Source organism: Bombina bombina, chromosome 4 (assembly GCF_027579735.1).
Source record: "Bombina bombina isolate aBomBom1 chromosome 4, aBomBom1.pri, whole genome shotgun sequence".
Taxonomy (NCBI): domain Eukaryota; kingdom Metazoa; phylum Chordata; class Amphibia; order Anura; family Bombinatoridae; genus Bombina; species Bombina bombina.
Window position 1 is genome coordinate 493,933,862 of NC_069502.1, and position 19,607 is coordinate 493,953,468.

Below are 19,607 nucleotides of genomic sequence, written 5' to 3' on the forward strand. Positions count from 1 at the left end.
AATGACAGAAAATAAAAAACAAATTACAGATCTTTAAACTAATTACACCTAATCTAATAGAAATGCAAAAACCGGACGTAAACTGCTTCTTTTGTTAAAAACACTTTCTTTATTAAAAAAAAAAAAAGGTTAAAAAACGTTTTTTTTTTGGCACACGTGAAAAAAAGGGGTTATAAAAACAACAGGCATGTCAGGTCGTATCTGTCTGACGCGTTTCAGATGGTGACAGCCTTAATCATAGACTCCTAATCTAATTGCCCTATCAAAATAAAGAAAAACTAGCCTAAACTAAACTATCAATAGCCCTTAAAAGGACCTTTTGCGGGGCATTGCCCCAAAGTAATCAGCTCTTTTACCTGTAAAAAAAAATACAAACAACCCCCCCAACAGTAAAACCCACCACCCACACAACCAACCCCCCCAAATAAAATACTAACTAAAAAACCTAAGCTCCCCATTGCCCTGAAAAGGGCATTTGGATGGGCATTGCCCTTAAAAGGGCATTTAGCTCTTTTGCAGGCCCAAAGCCCTAACCTAAAAAATGAACCCACCCAATACACCCTTAAAAACATCCTAACACTAACCCCCGAAGATTCACTTACTGGGAGAAGTCTTCATCCAAGCAGCAGATGTCTTCAACGAAGCCGGCAGAAGTGGTCCTCCAGATGGGCAGAAGTCTTCATCCAGACGGCATCTTCACCCTTCTGACGTGGAGCGGGTCCATCTTCAAGACATCCGAAGCGGAGCATCCTCTTCAAACGACGGCTTCTTCGTAATGAATATCTTTTTAAGTGACGTCATCCAAGATGGTGTCCCTTAGATTCAGATTGGCTGATAGAATTCTATCAGTTAATCGAAATTATGGTAGAAAAAATCCTATTGGCTGATGCAATCAGCCAATAGGATTGAGCTGGCATTCTATTGGCTGTTCCAATCAGCCAATAGAATGCAAGCTCAATCCTATTGGCTGATTGGATCAGCCAATAGAATTGAAGCTCAATACTATTGGCTGATCCAATCAGCCAATAGGATTTTTTTCTACCTTCATTTAGATTGGCTGATAGAATTCTATCAGCCAATCAGAATCTAAGGGATGCCATCTTGGATGACGTCATTTAAAGGTACCTTCATTCGTCGTTAGTCTGTCAGAAGAAGAGGATGCTCCACGTTGGATGTCTTGAAGATGGACACGTTCCGCGCTGGAAGGATGAAGATAGAAGATGCCATCTGGATGAAGATTTCTGCCCATCTGGAGGACCACTTCTGCCCGTCTGGAGGACCACTTCTGCCAGCTTCGTTGAAGACATCTTGCCGCTTCTCCCGGTAAGTGAATCTTCAGTGGTTAGTGTTAGGATTTTTTTAAGGGTGTATTGGGTGGGTTTATTTTTTAGGTTAGGGCTTTGGGCCTGCAAAAGAGCAATGCCCATCCAAATGCCCTTTTCAGGGCAATGGGGAGCTTAGGTTTTTTTAGTTAGTATTTTATTTGGGGGGTTGGTTGTGTGGGTGGTGGGATTTACTGTTGGGGGGTTGTTTGTATTTTTTTTACAGGTAAAAGAGCTGATTACTTTGGGGCAATGCCCCGCAAAAGGCCATTGATAGTTTAGTTTAGGCTAGGGTTTTTTTATTTTGGGGGGCTTTTTTATTTTGATAGGGCTATTAGATTAGGTGTAATTAGTTTAAAGATCTGTAATTTGTTTTTTATTTTCTGTCATTTAGTGGGGGGTTTTTGTAATTTAGCTAATTTAATTACATTTATTTAATTGTATTTAATTTATTTAATTGTAGTGTAGTGTTAGGTGTTATTGTAACTTAGGTTAGGTTTTATTTTACAGGTCAATTTTACAGGTCAATAGTTAATAACTATTTAATAACTATTCTACCTAGTTAAAATAAATACAAACTTGCCTGTAAAATAAAAATAAAACCTAAGATAGCTACAATGTAACAATTAGTTATATTGTAGCTAGCTTATGGTTTATTTTATAGGTATTTAGTTTTAAATAGGAATAATGTAGTTAATGATTGTAATTTTATTTAGATTTATTTAAATTATATTTAAGTTAGGGGGTGTTAGGGTTAGGGTTAGACTTAGGTTTAGGGGTAAATACATTTAATATAGTGGCAGCGACGTTGGGGGAGGCGGATTAGGGGTTAATTAGTGTAGGTAGGTGGCGGCGACATTGGGGGCGGCAGATTAGGGGTTAATAAATATAATGTAGGTGGCGGCGATGTTGGGGCAGCAGCTTAGGGGTTAATAAGTATAATGTAGGTGGGGCGGTGTCCGGAGCAGCAGATTAGGGGTTAATAAGTATAATATAGGTGGTGGCGATGTCGGGGGCGGCAGATTAGGGGTTAATAAGTGTAAGATTAGGGGTGTTTAGACTCAGGGTTCATGTTAGGGTGTTAGGTGTAAGCATAAAATGTGTTTTCCCATAGGAATCAATAGGGCTGCATTACTGAGTTTTACGCTGCTTTTTGGCCGGTGTTAGACTTTTTCTCAGCCGGCTCTCCCCATTGATGTCTATGGGGAAATCATGCACGAACACATACGACCAGCTCACTGCTGACTTAAGCAGCGCTCATATTGAAGTGCGGTATGGAGCACAATTTTGCTCTATGCTCACTTCTTGCCTTTTAACGCCGGGTTTGCAAAAACCTGTAATACCAGCGCTGTAGGTAAGTGAGCGGTGAGAAAAAACTGCTCATTAGCACCGCACAGCTCCTAACGCAAAACTCTTAATCTGGCCGTGTGTTTGTTATTTTTTGTAATGGTATTTTTTTTTATTTTTTGTCATTTTAGTGTTTGTTATTTTTTGTAATGTTAGGTTTTAGTGTAAGTCAGCTTAGGTTTTATTTCACAGGTAAGTTTGTATTTATTTTAACTAGGTAGTTAGTAAATAGTTAATGACTATTTACTAACTAGTCTACCTAGTTAAAATAAATACAAACTTACCTGTGAAATAAAAATAAAGCTAAGGTAGCTACAATATAACTATTAGTTATATTGTTGCTAGCTTTGGTTTTATTTAGTTTGTATGTTTTACATAGGTATTATTTAATTAATAATTGTAACTTTTATTTAGCTCTATTTTAATTATGTTAAAGTTAGGGGGTGTTAGGGTTAGAGTGAGGGTTAGGTTAGGGTTAGGGGGTGTTAGGGTAAGTGTTAGGTTTAGGGGTTTATATAGTTTAATTTATGTTTTTGCGATGTGGGGGCTGGCGGTTTAGTGGTTAATATATTTATTTAGTGGTAGTGATGTGGGACGCCAGAGGTTTAGGGGTTAATAGCTTTATTTAGTGGCGGCAATGTTGGGGAGCTGCAGAATAAGGGTTAATAGATTTATTATAGTGTGGACGATGTTGGGGTGCAGGGGAAAAGGGGTTAATAACTTTAGTATAGTGGCAGCGATATCGGGAGTGGCAGAATATGGGTTAATAGATTTATTTAGGTGGTGGCGATATCAGGAGTGGCAGATTAGGGGTTAATAACATTATGTAGGTGTCAGCGATGTCTGGGACAGCAGATTAGGGGTGTTTAGACGTAGGGTTTATGTTAGAGTGTTAGGTTTAAACTTTACCTTTTTTTTTCCCCCATAGACATCAATGGGGCAGTGTTAAGGAGCTTTTCATCCGCAATCGCAGGTGTTAGCTTTTTTTCTGATACCTTCTCCCCATTGATGTCTATGGGGAATGCGTGCATGAGGACGTCAAAATAGAGCTTGAATTGTGTGCGGTATGGAGCTCAATGCAACCATATCGCACGCACAAGGCGGCTGTTTCAAAACTTGTAATGGCTGCCCTATAGGGGGTGAAATAATGCAACTTTTGTTGCATTCGTTAAATTCCCTATAGCTCGCATAACTTGTAATCTACCTGAAATATAATTAAATGATTTGGTATAAAAATACACTTTGTTAACATATATGCAACACATACAGAATAAAATGATCACTGGGGACTCAGATAAGAGTGGAGTAAATCATATCCAACACTATATTTATGAATCTGGTGTCCAGCTAAGTTAAAAGAATAAGGGCTAAAAGGACCGAAGGGAAAGGTCAATTTAAATTCATATAAGGTAAGCCAACTTTCATGCAGCTAGATCTATGTGCTCAAAGGCAACCTATCTGCGTACTGCTGTGATTCAACACAGTCAGCCGATTTCTAGCTGTGACCCTATTATTGAGAATTCCCAGAAACATGCGTTTTAACAAGTGTGACTAGAAAAAAACAACACGTTTAGTTAAGTCAGCTTGCAAGTTAATCAAATTCACACAAGACAGATCCATTAATATCTATCTCATTAATGTAACGTTAACTGACTACAAAGTATCAGAATTGCAAACAAACGCACTTGTTTCCACACACGCTCCTTTCGGCCTGGCCCACAGAAAAAAATGGAATAGGCAGGGCCTATGAACTATCATCATTCCGAAATAAAAAATTTTTTTATCAGGTAAGCATAAATTATGTTTTCTTTCATATACTGATGATAGTCCAAAGGGCTCCGTAACATGTGGGATTAATATCCAAGCAGATAATCCATGTTATGGAAAGGGTGGGACAAATTCAGGCAGTACTTTTGAAAAGATGCAGAGCAGACCATGCTGCAGGTTTGCAAATCTGCTCCAAAGATGCATCATTTTGAAAGCCTAGGAAGTTGTTAATGATACTTTAGAATGGACTTTGATACGATTGGGGGTGACTTTCTCGCCACCTAGTAGGTCTTGTGAATTACCTGTTTGAGCCAAAAGGCCAAAACCACAGCAGTAGCAGTCTGCCCTTTACAAGTCGCAGAGTAAGGAACACACAAGCTGGAAAATTGTCTGAATTCCTTAGTAACTTAAGGATAGAACTTCAATGCTCTGACCACATCAAGATTATGTAGAAATTGTTGCTTAAAATTAGCAGGATCTAAACACAAAGGAGGATTGATTTGTCATTTTCCAAAAAATTACCATAAAAATAGAAAATATCAGGACAAAGATGATAAGTCAAAGTCTCCTAGCTGGGGTTGCCTTGTTCAAAGGAGACTTGCTTGGTATTTTGGTCTAGAACGACCTTACTCTGCAGAATCAGACTGATATACTTTAGGAAAGTTTTCCTCTGTGAAAAGCACAAGACATATCCATTAATATCTATCTCATTGATGTAACGTTAACTGACTAAAAAGTATAAGAGTTGCAAACAAACACACTCGCCCACTTTTATCTGAATCTCTAGTGATCATTGTAATTTGTATGTGTTGCATATATGTTAATAAATTTTATTTTTAAACTCAATTATTTAAAGATTAGTTACAGTGCCATGGGCTGTAAACGTCTTGACAATGTTGCACAAAGTGGACACAGGAACATTAAGATCTCTGGATATGAACTTGTAACTTGTTCCACAATTTTTGTTCTCAAATCCTCAGCCAATTCTTTGCTGCTCTTTCTCTTCTCCATGCTTAGTGTGGCACACAGAGAAACACAACAGAAAGGTTGAGTCAATTTCTCACCATTTTAACTGGTTTCCGGTGTGATTTCTATTTTGTCACCTGTTAATTGATACAGGTGACTTAAATTACAAATTACAGGAGCATCACAAACTTGGAATGCAATTATTTCTTACAATTTTGAGAAGGTGCCAGTATTTTTGTCCAGTCCATTTTTTAAGTTTTGTGTGGAATGTGTCAGATTTGGCTTTTGTTTCTCCACTTTTTTTGTGTACCAATACAAACAAAAGAAATACAAATTTGAATGTATAAACATTTGTAATTGCAACAATTTTCTGGGCAAAGTGATGCATTATTTGACAGAAATGCAGGGATGCCAATATTTTCAGCCATGACAGTATATATCATAATAAAGAATGCATAAATGAAAGCCATACTTAGTGCTGAATATGCCCTCTAAAACTATGACACCCAGTATTTGTGCCTTTTAGAAAACATCTGCAGATACCCCTCGAAGCATATGCGATAGGAAAACATACCTTATACCAGAACAATGAGACTATACAAAACTGTTAATCTCTAGAGCAAGGAAATAGACAGCTGTAGCTAGGTATTAATGATGCCATGAGAGGGTGTGCAGAGCAAGAGGCGTGGCAGGAATGACATATTGTGCTCATCTATAGTGCAATCCCACCACCGTAAGCCTCCAAATCCCTCTATAAGTGACATACTCAAAGTAATAATGGCTACAAGCAACAGCTGTGATAACATTGTGCTGGGAAAAAAAGCGCGCCAAAACTGAATCTCTCTGGAAGGCAGACTCACTGTATAAGTTTGACATACAAGTATGAGGGCACCAATTATCTATCAATAAACATATATGTGTTATCTAAACAAAATGATTTACAATAAGCATATAAACAGGGAAGGTTTTCCATATCCTTTACTCTACCGCAGCCCAGAAGTATCTGCAAAGTTCCTTTAGAGAGATGATAGAAAAAGCACTAACACCAACACTGTAGCATAACACACATTAATCCCTTTATGATATGAGATAATAGTGTAAAATGTCTAAGGTCCCCTGGCTATGCTATACCTGAAAAGGAGTATCCTCATATAGACTGTGGGCTATGTGAGTACATTGCACTTACCTTTTGAAGCACTAACTCCAATCAAGTTAGCAGCCATTAAGGAAAGCTGTATGCAGTAGAGGGCTAATCCAGTGCTTGTATAGGTATAGCAGAGGATATTAGAGGAAATACCTTAATCCCACAGGGGGAGACTAAGGACAAGTCCCTGCGATGCTGAAGGTACTTATGACTAAAGTCCCATAGGGAAATACTGTGCAGATAACAGGGTATTCCTATGTCCCTGTCATTCAGCTGCTGTGAAATCTCTTCAGTCTTCTTTGTGAATATGTCCCAGGGTTAAGGGTCTCAACATTGGTCTGAGCTCCCAAACATTAATCCATAATAAAGTATCTTAAATAGCTCTATTCTAAACTTTCTCCTGAGAGGCCAAGAACAAAAACTGAGAAGTGGGAGGGAATTTAAGATCTTGTGTGGGTTCTTGGCCTCCTCCTAGTGGCAGGAAATATATCCCACATGTTATGGAGCCCTATGGACTATCATCATAATAAGAATACAAATTACTACCAAATAGAAATATAATTACCATTCCGGGAATCTCGCAAGCCGTTTCACGTTTATTCTGCTCTGGATCACAATATATCCGCAGTTTTTGTAGATTAAACTGTATAAACAAATAACATTAACTTAATACAAATTTTCAAGACAGTTACTGCAATTCATAGACTTTTTTTTTCAAATTATTAAAAAACAGTACATTTATTTAAATATGATTCAATGTGGTTTAAACTAAAATAGGTATTATTATTTTACTATACTGTCTCCCGAAATAAAAAATTTAAATAAGGCAAATTGAATTAGTTCCCAAAACAGGTAAATATAGCTTAATTCGGTTATTATTATTTTATGCAACATAAGACAATATCTCAGCTCTGTAACAACTATTTGCAATAGGTTGGGTATGCATTGTACCAGCAACATTATCTTATTTAAGACTTGCTGGCTCCCAATCAAAATCCTGGTGCCATATCACAATCTGGTGTGACCGTACCATTACATACCATTTTTTATTATGTCAGTCCTGACTTGTAATCAATGTGGAGAGATTTTGTGCATCTTGGTTCCTATATTATGTAGGTGTTTCCCCCCACCCAGGATCCCTGCAATAAACCTTAACCATTAACCATTATGCCAATTACCACTAACCAGTCTATCCCCAGCTTCACTTACAACCCTGGCCTTTTGTTCTACCCGTGCACCACTAACCTTCTCCTCACCCCTCTATATATCCATCTGATACAACCACTAAAACATTCAATGCTCCCCCATACAATACTTCAACATGACCCATTATATGTCTATGATTCAGCTCCACTAGGGGACACAACATGCATTAGACAATTTCTTTGAGCATTTTCCCACATATGTTTTATTTTGTCAAATAAAAGTTATTTTTTAACTCCCACACCTTGTGAGTGCAAATGGTTTAGTTCTTGACCCTGATAAAAAGATTAAACAGGAGAGAATCCTGTACACAGCCTATAGTGACAGCAACAAACAGGGCCATGGGGATTCTTGTTCCTGTTGGAAGAGCCTGAAAATAAATTATACTGGAACAAGTTTTGTTGATAACTGTTTTATTTTAAAATTTAAGACCCATATGCTTAAAGGGACATTAAACACTTTGAGATGGTAATATAAAATGATAAATTGTATATATAAAACAACTCTGCAATATACTTTCATTATTTATTTTGTCCACTTTGCCTGTAATTCCATTCTGAAATTGTGAGCTTTTCAGTTCCTGTTAGAAATGGAAGTGCAGAACACTGTTAAATCCAGCAAAACCATTGGCTGCACACTCTAATGACCTATGTATAACTGTCCCTAATTGGCCACAGCAGAGAAGGTAACACAAGTTACAACATGGCAGCTCCCAGTGTTTTATAGACACTAAAACTTTACACTTATTTTGTCACTTTTTAAACAACTAATGAAACTTTAAAAAATACATCTACATGTTAGTCATGGACTAATCTTTTCTTTGAATGCATCATTCTATCTAGCATGTATTTAGTGTTTAATGTCCCTTTAAGGTCAGTTCCATCTAAATGAATGTATTAGTTCCAGGGAAATTATGGTTTATATATAGGCAAAAATACCTTGTGAGAAGGTGAATTCTCCAAAATATATAGCTTTAAGGATTTAGCTGAAATTTGTCAATTTACCTCAGGCTGTCAGTCTCCACAAACAGTGACAATTTGAACTAAATATTTTCAGTACTGTTTAAGTAGTTAAGATTAGACATGTGCATTAGTGTTCATCTGAATTTTAACTGATTAGGTGATTTTTGAAGAAACAAATCACTGAACAAAACAGTGAATAAAACAATCGAAGAATGAATCAATTCATTCATTCATTTGTTTCATTAGGCTCCACAGAAAGGGTCAGGAAAAGGGAAAGGAAATAATATTGTTTGGCTTTTTTGCCAAACTGCCAGTATGTAAAGTATTAGACTTACTCAGAAATCTACACAAATTTGAAAGAGTTAATTCACCTGCTTTATCTATGTAAAAATAAAGTGATGAAGTTACAGAGAAAGCTGTAGCAAGTTAAAAAATGTGACAAAAAGTGATATAAAAAGATAAAGGTTTTTTATTTTTTTTTATTTGAGTTCAATATATTACATCCCATTAGAAATAATGCGGAATACATTTCATTAAGAAACAAATTTCTTTAACGAATATACAGACAAAAATAATGTCTTAAGGAAAAATCTCAAATTAATCTTTCGGAACCAAACATTTTTTTTTTGCCCGTGCACATCTCTATTTAAGATGTTAAAAAATATGACCGTATGAGGATTTTCAGACAATGCTACAGCCAAAGCAACTGTACCAATCTTTATGAAAATTAGCATAAAAATAGACAAGTAGAAAATATGCCTAGCTGATCCATATACATAACCAGGTCATTACAGTGTTGCTCACAAGGGCAGAAGTAATAAAAAAACAAGCTAAGTATCTTCATTACCACTTAAGATATATTCTGTACTAGATCTTCATAACTGTTAAATCAATGTTTAAGTTATATAGATATAATCAATCATTTACAATCTAGTATACAACATTTGAGTTTCCTCTTACGATTATGTTGGAAGCTAGAGCAAACAAAGAGTAAACGGTTTGGGCCAAATTACAAGTGGAGCGCTAAATATCGCTTGCATGTAAGTTAATCGCGATGCGAACGTGAGCTAGGAAGCATTGCGCTCATGAGAGTGCGTTTCCATAGTCTCCTGTTGGAGCCTCATTTTGATGCTGTCCAGACAGCTGTGAAGGGGCATAGTGTGCTAAAAGAGTATGCACCCTGAGTGGCACTGAAAATGAACAGGCACGGAAGTTTTTCTAGCTTTTGTTCTGTCTCAGCTGAGTACATCTCTCTCTCTTTTTATATTCAGACACTCAGTGAACAGGGTAAGTAGCGCAGCAATGGGCAGCATTTATATGTATATATATATATATATATATATATATGTATATATTATATACATATACAGTATATTTATGTGTTAATATGTGTCTATACACATACAGTATTAACACATAAATTCATATAATCCTATACATATATATTTACATTGTGGTCTATGGGAATACACAATTCCAAAAAACAGCAATGTAAGGCACTTTTCAGTGCCTTTTTTTTTCTAGCCTCCCACTCCCACCAACTTTAGAGCCCCAAAACTGCAGAGTGCATTTTTTTTTAATTCAAATTTGCCCATTTGCGGGAGCTCAATAATTTAGCACTCCATTGTAATCTAGCCCTTTATATTTTATGTTGATGACACTTTGAAATTCACTTTTGTTTTCAAATGTGCTTCGTTCTCTTGGTATCCTTTTCTGAAAAATAATACGCACATATCCTACACTAGCAGGAGATAGCTGTTAAAGGGACAGTCTACCATAGAATTGTTATTGTTTTAAAAGATAGATAATCCCTTTATTACCCATTCCCCAGTTTTGCATAAACAACACAGTTATATTAATACACTTTTTACCTCTGTGATTACCTTGTATCTAGGAACCTTCTCCCAGCCCCCTGATCACATGACAGTGACTGTTTATTATCTATTGTCTTGCAGTTAGCATTGCTTTGTGCTAAATCTTAAATAACTCCCTGTGCCTGAACACAGTGTTATCTATATGGCCCACGTGTACTTTCTGTCTCTTTGTGTTGAAAAGAGATTTAAAAAGCATGTGATAAGAGGCAGCCCTCAAAGGCTTAGAAATTAGCATATGAGCCTACCTATGTTTAGTTTAAACTAAGAATACCAAGAGAAAATAGCAAATTTGATGATAAAAGTAAATTGGAAAGTTGATTAAAATTAAAAGTTCTATCTGAATAATGAAAGTTTAATTTATACTAGACTGTCCCTTTAATTGGTGCCTGCACAGATTTGTCTCTTGTGATTGGCTAACTAGTTGTGTTCAGCTAGCTGCCAGTAGTGCAATGATGTTCCTTCAGCAAAGGATAACAAAATAATGAAGCAAATTTGATAATAGAAGTAAAATGGAAAGTTGTTTAAAATGATATGTTCCATCCAAATAATGAAAAAACAATTTGGGGTTTCCTTTCCCTTTAAGTAATAACCAGAGTATATACACCATTTTTTTTTTGTCAGTGAGGTAAACACATAAATACATGAACAGACAGCATTATCACAAAAAAATATTATTTTAGCCAATTGAAAAACATGGCACTATCACACAATTTATACATTTGATGCTATATATAATCAGGTTAATAAGATGAATTTTAGTTGTATAGTTTTCATGTGTCAAGAAATGGCTGGTAGCTAAAATAGTAGAAAAAAACAATTGGTGGTTCTCCATTTTAAGTGGTATTTAATTAATAGGATGAGATACTAATGGACTTTATGACAAATGTAGCTGTTGTTGGAGCTCCAGGTGTGGATGTGGTAGATGCATATACCATCAAAAAAACCTGGTAACCAAATAACTAAAACATTACAAAGTATTTCATTCTGTGTAACACCTCCTCAAAGGCACAAAAAAACAGTACATTTTATACTTACCTAATCTTTTTATGAATTAGCACCACATGAGCAAGCGTGAATATCAGATTTTAGGGTAGGTATCAGCATCATCTGACTACTAAGTAGGTTGTATGTTGGTTTTGACAATTTAAAACTAACACAGGAAAAGTCTCTTACCCTGAATTTGCTGTGGATATCACTAAAGACAGTGAAAACACGTAACAGTCATCACCCACAGGGACAATGTCCAATAAAGGGGCAAATTGTATCCAATTGAGAAGACATATATCTTCTATATTTAGGTCCCTTGGGATATCAACAGGATGGTTTAGTTATGTATCTTTACAACTGTTCTTTCAAATAGAAAGTCTAATGCCTTATCCACATACCCCAGCCCCACTGCTAGTGCTGTAATATCTTACACAAAATTATACCCGTACATTGTGCTTTAGATAAATATTCAGCACTCAAGCACACTCAGATGGTGTAAACCTTGCAGGAAATAATAATAATAATATCACTCAACACTGAATTATTTGTACATGAACATGCAGATCAGAGCAAGGTCATTTATTTGCAGACAGCTGGACAACTCATAAAAGGCAACTTTTCTAACAATAAAAATAAAATAATGATTAATATCAGACATGGTTCGCTACAGCGCTGCAAGCAGACAGCATATGATGTCCACATTTAAGTTTGAACAAGCAATTCACATGTATATCGTTACACTCATTCAAAATAAACCTATGCTTTTGAGAGCGCCTACAAAAACCTGTATTACGGTATTAAAAATTATCCTGTGTTTACTGTTACACTTATAATAACACTGTCTAATATTTTTTTTTTTTTTTTTAAAAACCATTGCATTCAAACCTTATAAGGTCTCACAAATATAAGGTCTCAGGTGTTAGGAAAAATAATTGCTGCAAAGATCTTTAACATAGAGATACATACAGTACATATACATATGAATATGTATAATTACATATATACATATGTTTATATGTATGTACATACCATATGTATTTATGTATTTATATGTGTATAAATGTATTTACAAACATAGATACACATATAAACACAAAGAAATATGTACACACACGCACACACACACACACACACACATATATATATATATATATATATATATATATATATATATATATATATATGTGTGTGTGTGTGTATTGGAGACCTTTGTAGTCAAGTATCTGAAAACATGTAAAATCAAATTTATGCAATATTCATATTTAATAAAGTGTTATAGTGTTTATTTACTGTAAATATTTCACATTCCAATGTTCTTCAAATATATATATATATATATATAATATCCAGACAGATCACACTCCAGACTAACGATATCAGCAACCCAGGGTGCAGCAAAAAATGAATATAATCAATGAGGGAAGCGCACTCTAATAGGAATATTTTTGCAAATTCGTCACTTTTTATTGTTTTCGGGACAAAATGGTTCGTCCTCAGACAAAAGTGAAAACAAACATACACTTACCCTTCACCATGTTTAAATGCTAAAACCAGCCGGTCTCCACGCTCTCCCGGGAAGACACCCCCTCCAGTGTGACGTCATCATCCCGAGCAACGTGTAGCCGGTCAAAAAACAACAAAACATGTATTTAAATCTCATAAATGACCGAAGACCAATATGTGGAACCTAATCCAAAGTAATCCAAGATGATGTGACATTGTAATAACCGTATCTAACACATAGGCATCGGAGGTTACTATAGCAACTAAACAACATAAAATAGGAGAGCGTGATAGGCTCATTCTTAACCTATCCCAATCCGGTCTAATACAGTGCACATCATCAAGACACCTAAATAGAATTTCATAACTACTGACAATGTTGTGCATATATATGATACACAAAAACACAGGCACTGTTACAGCAAATCACTAATGGAGCCACAGAACATGAATATTATATATAGTATTCGGCGTGCTGGGCAAGTATCAGAGGTTGTCATAGCAACCAAATAAAGCGTAGTAGAGCATATTCTGCTCATACAAAATCCAAAATAGTCAGGATCATCAAATACAATATGTGCTACCAGAGCCTATGGAAATCTGCATAGAAAAAAGGAGGAACATCAAAAAAGGGGGGGGGGGGGGGTTGTCCTGTGCCCTTAGGGTCTCAAGGGAGTAATCAAACCTCATGAGATATTGTAAGACTATGAGCACAGAAAAGCACATTTAGTGGTCACATAGACCACAACTTATAAACAACATACTGTCTGTGCTTAAATTCTGTGTTCCCAGTCAAGCAAATATCCCTGAATAATCTAATAGATATAGGATACCATAGAACTTATTATGTTATTCCATTAAAACATAAAAGAAATGGAAAATGAAAAAATGAAAAAAATTCATTTGAAAAAATTATTCATTTGAAAAAATAAATAGTTATAACACTCCAGTGTATGGAGCTCCATAGAAACAAATTGCAAATTAAAAGCAAACAAGGAGCTTAAAAAACAGAAAAAGAAAAAACAAAAAACAAATGAATAATGGCTCTCATTAGTTAGAGGAGAAAAATAATTACAAAAATGTATGCCAATCTAGATGGGTATTCAACCCTTTAGGAGTTAGTGTTTCAAGGTTGTAAGTCCATCTAGCCTCCTTTTGTAGAAGCAATTTATTCTGATCACCCTCTCTATTGAGAGGTGGGACATGGTCGATAATAGTGTATTTCAGATCCGTCACACTATGCTGAAGTGCCAAGCTTGTGAACCATGTTTTGGCGTTTGACAAAGATGCTGGAATAGCTTCGAAACGTTATGCCCAGCTTGGTACTCATTCAAATTAAATGTGCACCCTGGCAGTTGCTCTTACAGAGGGCCTGTGCTTATCCTTTCTGGAACTGCACTAATATATATATATATATATATATATATATATATATATATATATATATATATATATATATATATATATATATATATAAAAATATATATATATATATATATATATATATATATATATATATATATATATAGGTATTACGTATAGATAAATATTTAAAAAAAAAAAAATCAGATATGTATAGAAATATTTATTTATGATTAAATAAAACATATTCTTCTTCTATGTGAATTATGTGAAGAACATTGGAATTTGAAATATTCATATTTCATATCAGGTTAGAGCACTTGGTTAAAAGTGATCGGGTAAGCGCACTAGTAAGGTGGTTTTTTTTGGCTTTCTGCGCGCAAACTTTTTACTTTCAATTTGTAATAGGGGGGGGGGGAGATCAACTGCTGAATCCAGCGCCGCCCGTAATTTCACCTTGCACATCAGGGTATAACATAAACCCCGCCGGCAGTTCATAAAGTGCTGTAAGTCGGTTAAACTAGCGATGTCCAGAAATAAGCATAAATACAAATTTCTGGAGTCGCCAGAAACTGCCGGCGCCTAAGAAAATAAAAAAAATGTAAAATCTCCTGTAAAAGTATAACACGCCTCCCAAAAATAAACCCGACACGTAAAACCCCTATATCTGCCATCAAACCCACATCGGAACTAATAATAAAAGTATTAACCCCTAAATCCACCAACCCCAACATCGCAAACTACCTAATAAATGTATTAACCCGCCATTCACCTACATTGCAAAGTCCCTATTAAAACTATTAACCCCTAAACTGCCATTAACCCACATCACAAAGACCTATTAAAACTATTAACCCCTAATCCGCCATTAACCCACATCACAACAAGCCTTATAAATCTATTAAGTTACAAACAATTAAAATAAAAAAGCTAACGTTACTTAAAAAAAAATCCTAAAATTAAATTAATCTAAGATTACAAAAAATAAAAGATTCTAACATTACATAAAATAATAAACCAAATTATCAAAAAATAAAAAAATTAAACCTAATCCCTATGAAAATAAAAAAACAAAACAAAATAAAAACACCCCCTAATCTAATGCTAAACTAGCAATATCCCTTAAAAGGACATTTTGCAGGGCATTGTCCTAAGTTAAACAGCTCTTTTACCTTAAAAAATGCTTTGTTCCCCCTCTAACAGTAAAACCCCCCACACACCAAACCCCCAAAATAAAAAACCTAACACTAAAAAATCCTAAACTACCCATTGCCCCTAAAGGGGCATTTCTATGAGCATTGCCCTTAAAAGGGCATTTAGCTCTTTTACTGCCCTTAAAAGGGCATTCAGCTCTTTAACTTCCCTTAAAAGGGCATTCAGCTCTTTTTCAAAGGCCCATTAAATCATTAAAAATTAAAAAAAAGCCTAAGTCTAACCCCCAGATAGTTACTTATGGTTCCTGAAGTCCAGCGGTGAAGTCTTCTTCCAAGCGGCGATATCTTCTATCTTCTTACAAGAACAAGCAAGCGCGGAACGCAAAACTGAAGACCGGTGACCGCAAAACTGAAGACCGGGATGGTGAAACTGAGGACTGGCGACCGCAGAGCCATGGAGCATGGAGATCCTCTTCGTACGATCACTGCCACACACTAAGTATTGAATTCAAGGTACGCATTTAAATATGGGGTACCTTGCATTCCTATTGGCTGATTTGAGTCTTCAAATAAGATTCAGCCAATAGGATGAGAGCTACTGAAATTCCATTGACTGTTCTATATGCGGGCGATGGCTGAAATATATGCGCCGCATTTCTATGCGGCGCTGTACATGTGATACTAAAACTGCGTAAAAAAACGGAGTCGCCGGCTTTTGTGGATGCCGCCGCATATGTAATCTTGCCCCTGCACTCTACCCAAAGCATGCAAAAAGCATCCATCTAAGGAATTTAACGTGTGAGCGGGAGCGCTCCACTCATAATCTAGCCCAGTATGGAATAGGGATAATTTGAATCCTACAATACAAAAGATAGAAAGTGCCTCATGGTACAGACCAATAAGGTATCCAACGAAAACGAAGGACAGAATCAAACCTACTCACATGTGATGAAGCACTAAATGTGCACAGATAGCAAGCCGGGTCCAAAGGGTCATCCGGCAGACTCACACCACACAGCTGCAACACGGATCCTCATCCAACAGCGTAGGAATCCAAGGATCCGTCCAACGCTGAATGTACAGCAAGCTAATGGAACAGGCAAGTGCAGGATGCGTGCAGGCAATAAATATAGCAGCAGATAAATGTAAAAAGTTTTATTAAAATCAATAAAACCACAGCAACGCGTTTCTCCATGTCACAGCATGGTTTCCTCAGACTTATAACAAACTAACAAACTACTGCTATACTTAAACATCTATTCAACCAATACGATCACTGCAAAAGGTCACACACCCACAGTGACAAAATAGACAATCGGTTTGGTAGGTTTAGACTGTCTAGCTGGTGGGGAATCTAGCACACCTGAAGTAAACTTTATCCCAAAGTTTAAAGAGTTATAGTTAGTTGTAGTAGGTGGCGCAAAACAAGTTGCTATTCCCAATGTGTCTTACTGTAAATATGTGTGATAATATGTGGGCTCAATATATGGTAATGTTTTGATGAGTCCTAATTTTATATTCTCTTTTGGAAAAAATGGATGTCGAAACTATTTAAGAAATAAATATGATCCTTTATTTGATTATGGTAAATTTACCCAATAGTAGTGATGCTAAAAGTACAGTTAAACAAAAATTATTACAATTCCTTCAAAGTTTAAAAAATGACACCGGTGTCTCTATGTATAAAAATGTACATAATATATAAAAAATAAATTAAATTAAAATAATAACGTTGAAATCTTATAATTTATACAGTTTTGGGTTTATCACAAGTTGTAATTTCTAACAGAATGTTTGTAGATACAATTTTATAGTGGATAAAACAATAGTTGCTGTATAGTTCATATAGGATACTTTGTTTCAAGTTCAGCTATGCAATTGAGATCTTATCTTAGGCAACTATATATCAAATGTAGAGGTATATTGGTGCGATTTTTATCACACTATAATATAAGTATACAAATTAGTACCTTGAAGTGTATCTGTTTGATATCACTTTTGTGAGATAATTGCGGTTAAATAAACGCCGCTATGCCAGTGTTTTGATTAAGTTTCAAGATCAAGCTGGTGGCAGTTCTATATGAGCTGCTGGCGGTTAAATAAATGGATAACCTCCTGATGTGGAATTTTTGTGTGCCTTTCCGGTCTGTTGTTCCCAGGTTTCTTAGATGTCGGTCAGTGACCGATCTGGGTGCTGAAATGTGGTTGTTGGGATAAGTAGAAAGTTTGTAGGATAAGTAGAAAAAGGATTTCTAGTTATCAATGTGATCTTTGCGGTTAAATATATGCCGCTCAGTGGGAACTTGAATATTTCAACTGGGTATAGCTGGTATTCACTTTGTCTTCTCAAATCCTGTGCAGGTGTGCTCTGGTATCAACATGTTTCAACATGTTTCGGCTGGACAGCCTTTTTCAAAAGGCTGTCCAGCCGAAACATGTTGATACCAGAGCACACCTGCACAGGATTTGAGAAGACAAAGTGAATACCAGCTATACCCAGTTGAAATATTCAAGTTCCCACTGAGCGGCATGTTTCAACATGTTTCGGCTGGACAGCCTTTTTCAAAAGGCTGTCCAGCCGAAACATGTTGATACCAGAGCACACCTGCACAGGATTTGAGAAGACAAAGTGAATACCAGCTATACCCAGTTGAAATATTCAAGTTCCCACTGAGCGGCATATATTTAACCGCAAAGATCACATTGATAACTAGAAATCCTTTTTCTACATATCCTACAAACTTTCTACTTATCCCAACAACCACATTTCAGCACCCAGATCGGTCACTGACCGACATCTAAGAAACCTGGGAACAACAGACCGGAAAGGCACGCAAAAATTCCACATCAGGAGGTTATCCAACAACCATACCATCGTGATCGGTCACTGACCGACAGACAAGCCACAGAATAGAAAAACCGGAGATACTTAAAAAACATCAGCAAACGGTTAGCACTTAACCGCAACGAAGATCCCACCAAGAAACCCTTAAGAGCGCGATCGGTCACTGACCGACAAAGGAAAAGGTAACTGAGCGGCCACGACAACTACCCAAACACTTATATAAAAGTGAATTTTCTCGCAGCAAACAGATAAGCCCACCTAATAAGAGGAAACCAAAGTGGCATTTATTTAACCGCTAGAAGCTCATATAGAACTGCCACCAGCTTGATCTTGAAACTTAATCAAAACACTGGCATAGCGGCGTTTATTTAACCGCAATTATCTCACAAAAGTGATATCAAACAGATACACTTCAAGGTACTAATTTGTATACTTATATTATAGTGTGATAAAAAATAAGATTTCAACGTTATTATTTTAATTTAATTTATTTTTTATATATTATGTACATTTTTATACATAGAGACACCAGTGTCATTTTTTAAACTTTGAAGGAATTGTAATAATTTTTGTTTAACTGTACTTTTAGCATCACTACTATTGGGTAAATTTACCATAATCAAATAAAGGATCATATTTATTTCTTAAATAGTTTCGACATCCATTTTTTCCAAAAGAGAATATAAAATTAGGACTCATCAAAACATTAACATATATTGAGCCCACATATTATCACACATATTTACAGTAAGACACATTGGGAATAGCAACTTGTTTTGCGCCACCTACTACAACTAACTATAAAATAGACAATCGGACACTGTTGAAGCTTTTGTAAGTATAATAGCCAATCAAAAGGTTCTATACATAATATACCCTTTTCTAGCATCAGATTATAAGATCAGAGGTAAAGAGGGAGGCATGAGCAACACCAATCAAAAATATAAACTAACATAGTGACGTTATAAAAGTTAAATAAAATAAATATAAATAAAACATCCTTTAAATTCTTTACCCACATCCTAATGGTATCACGCAATAGAGCTAATTTTCCATCAATGAAAAAAACGGAACCATGCAACAATTGCCAGTGGTACCAGTATTCCTCAATAAAACCCCATGTCTATACTTCCCAGCTGTTGTTACTCATAAAAGTATCATGTCAAGGATA

At 35.9% G+C, this 19,607-nt stretch overlaps 1 protein-coding gene across 1 annotated transcript in view; it reads right to left on the reverse strand.

The window, feature by feature from the left end:
- LOC128656477 (collagen alpha-1(XXI) chain-like) overlaps nt 1–19,607 on the reverse strand; it is a 788,552-nt gene that overhangs the window by 318,642 nt on the left and 450,303 nt on the right. The window contains exon 7 of the mRNA XM_053710398.1: nt 7,112–7,189. Within this exon, the coding sequence (XP_053566373.1) occupies nt 7,112–7,189 (78 nt within the window). The remainder of the gene's footprint in view (nt 1–7,111; nt 7,190–19,607) is intronic.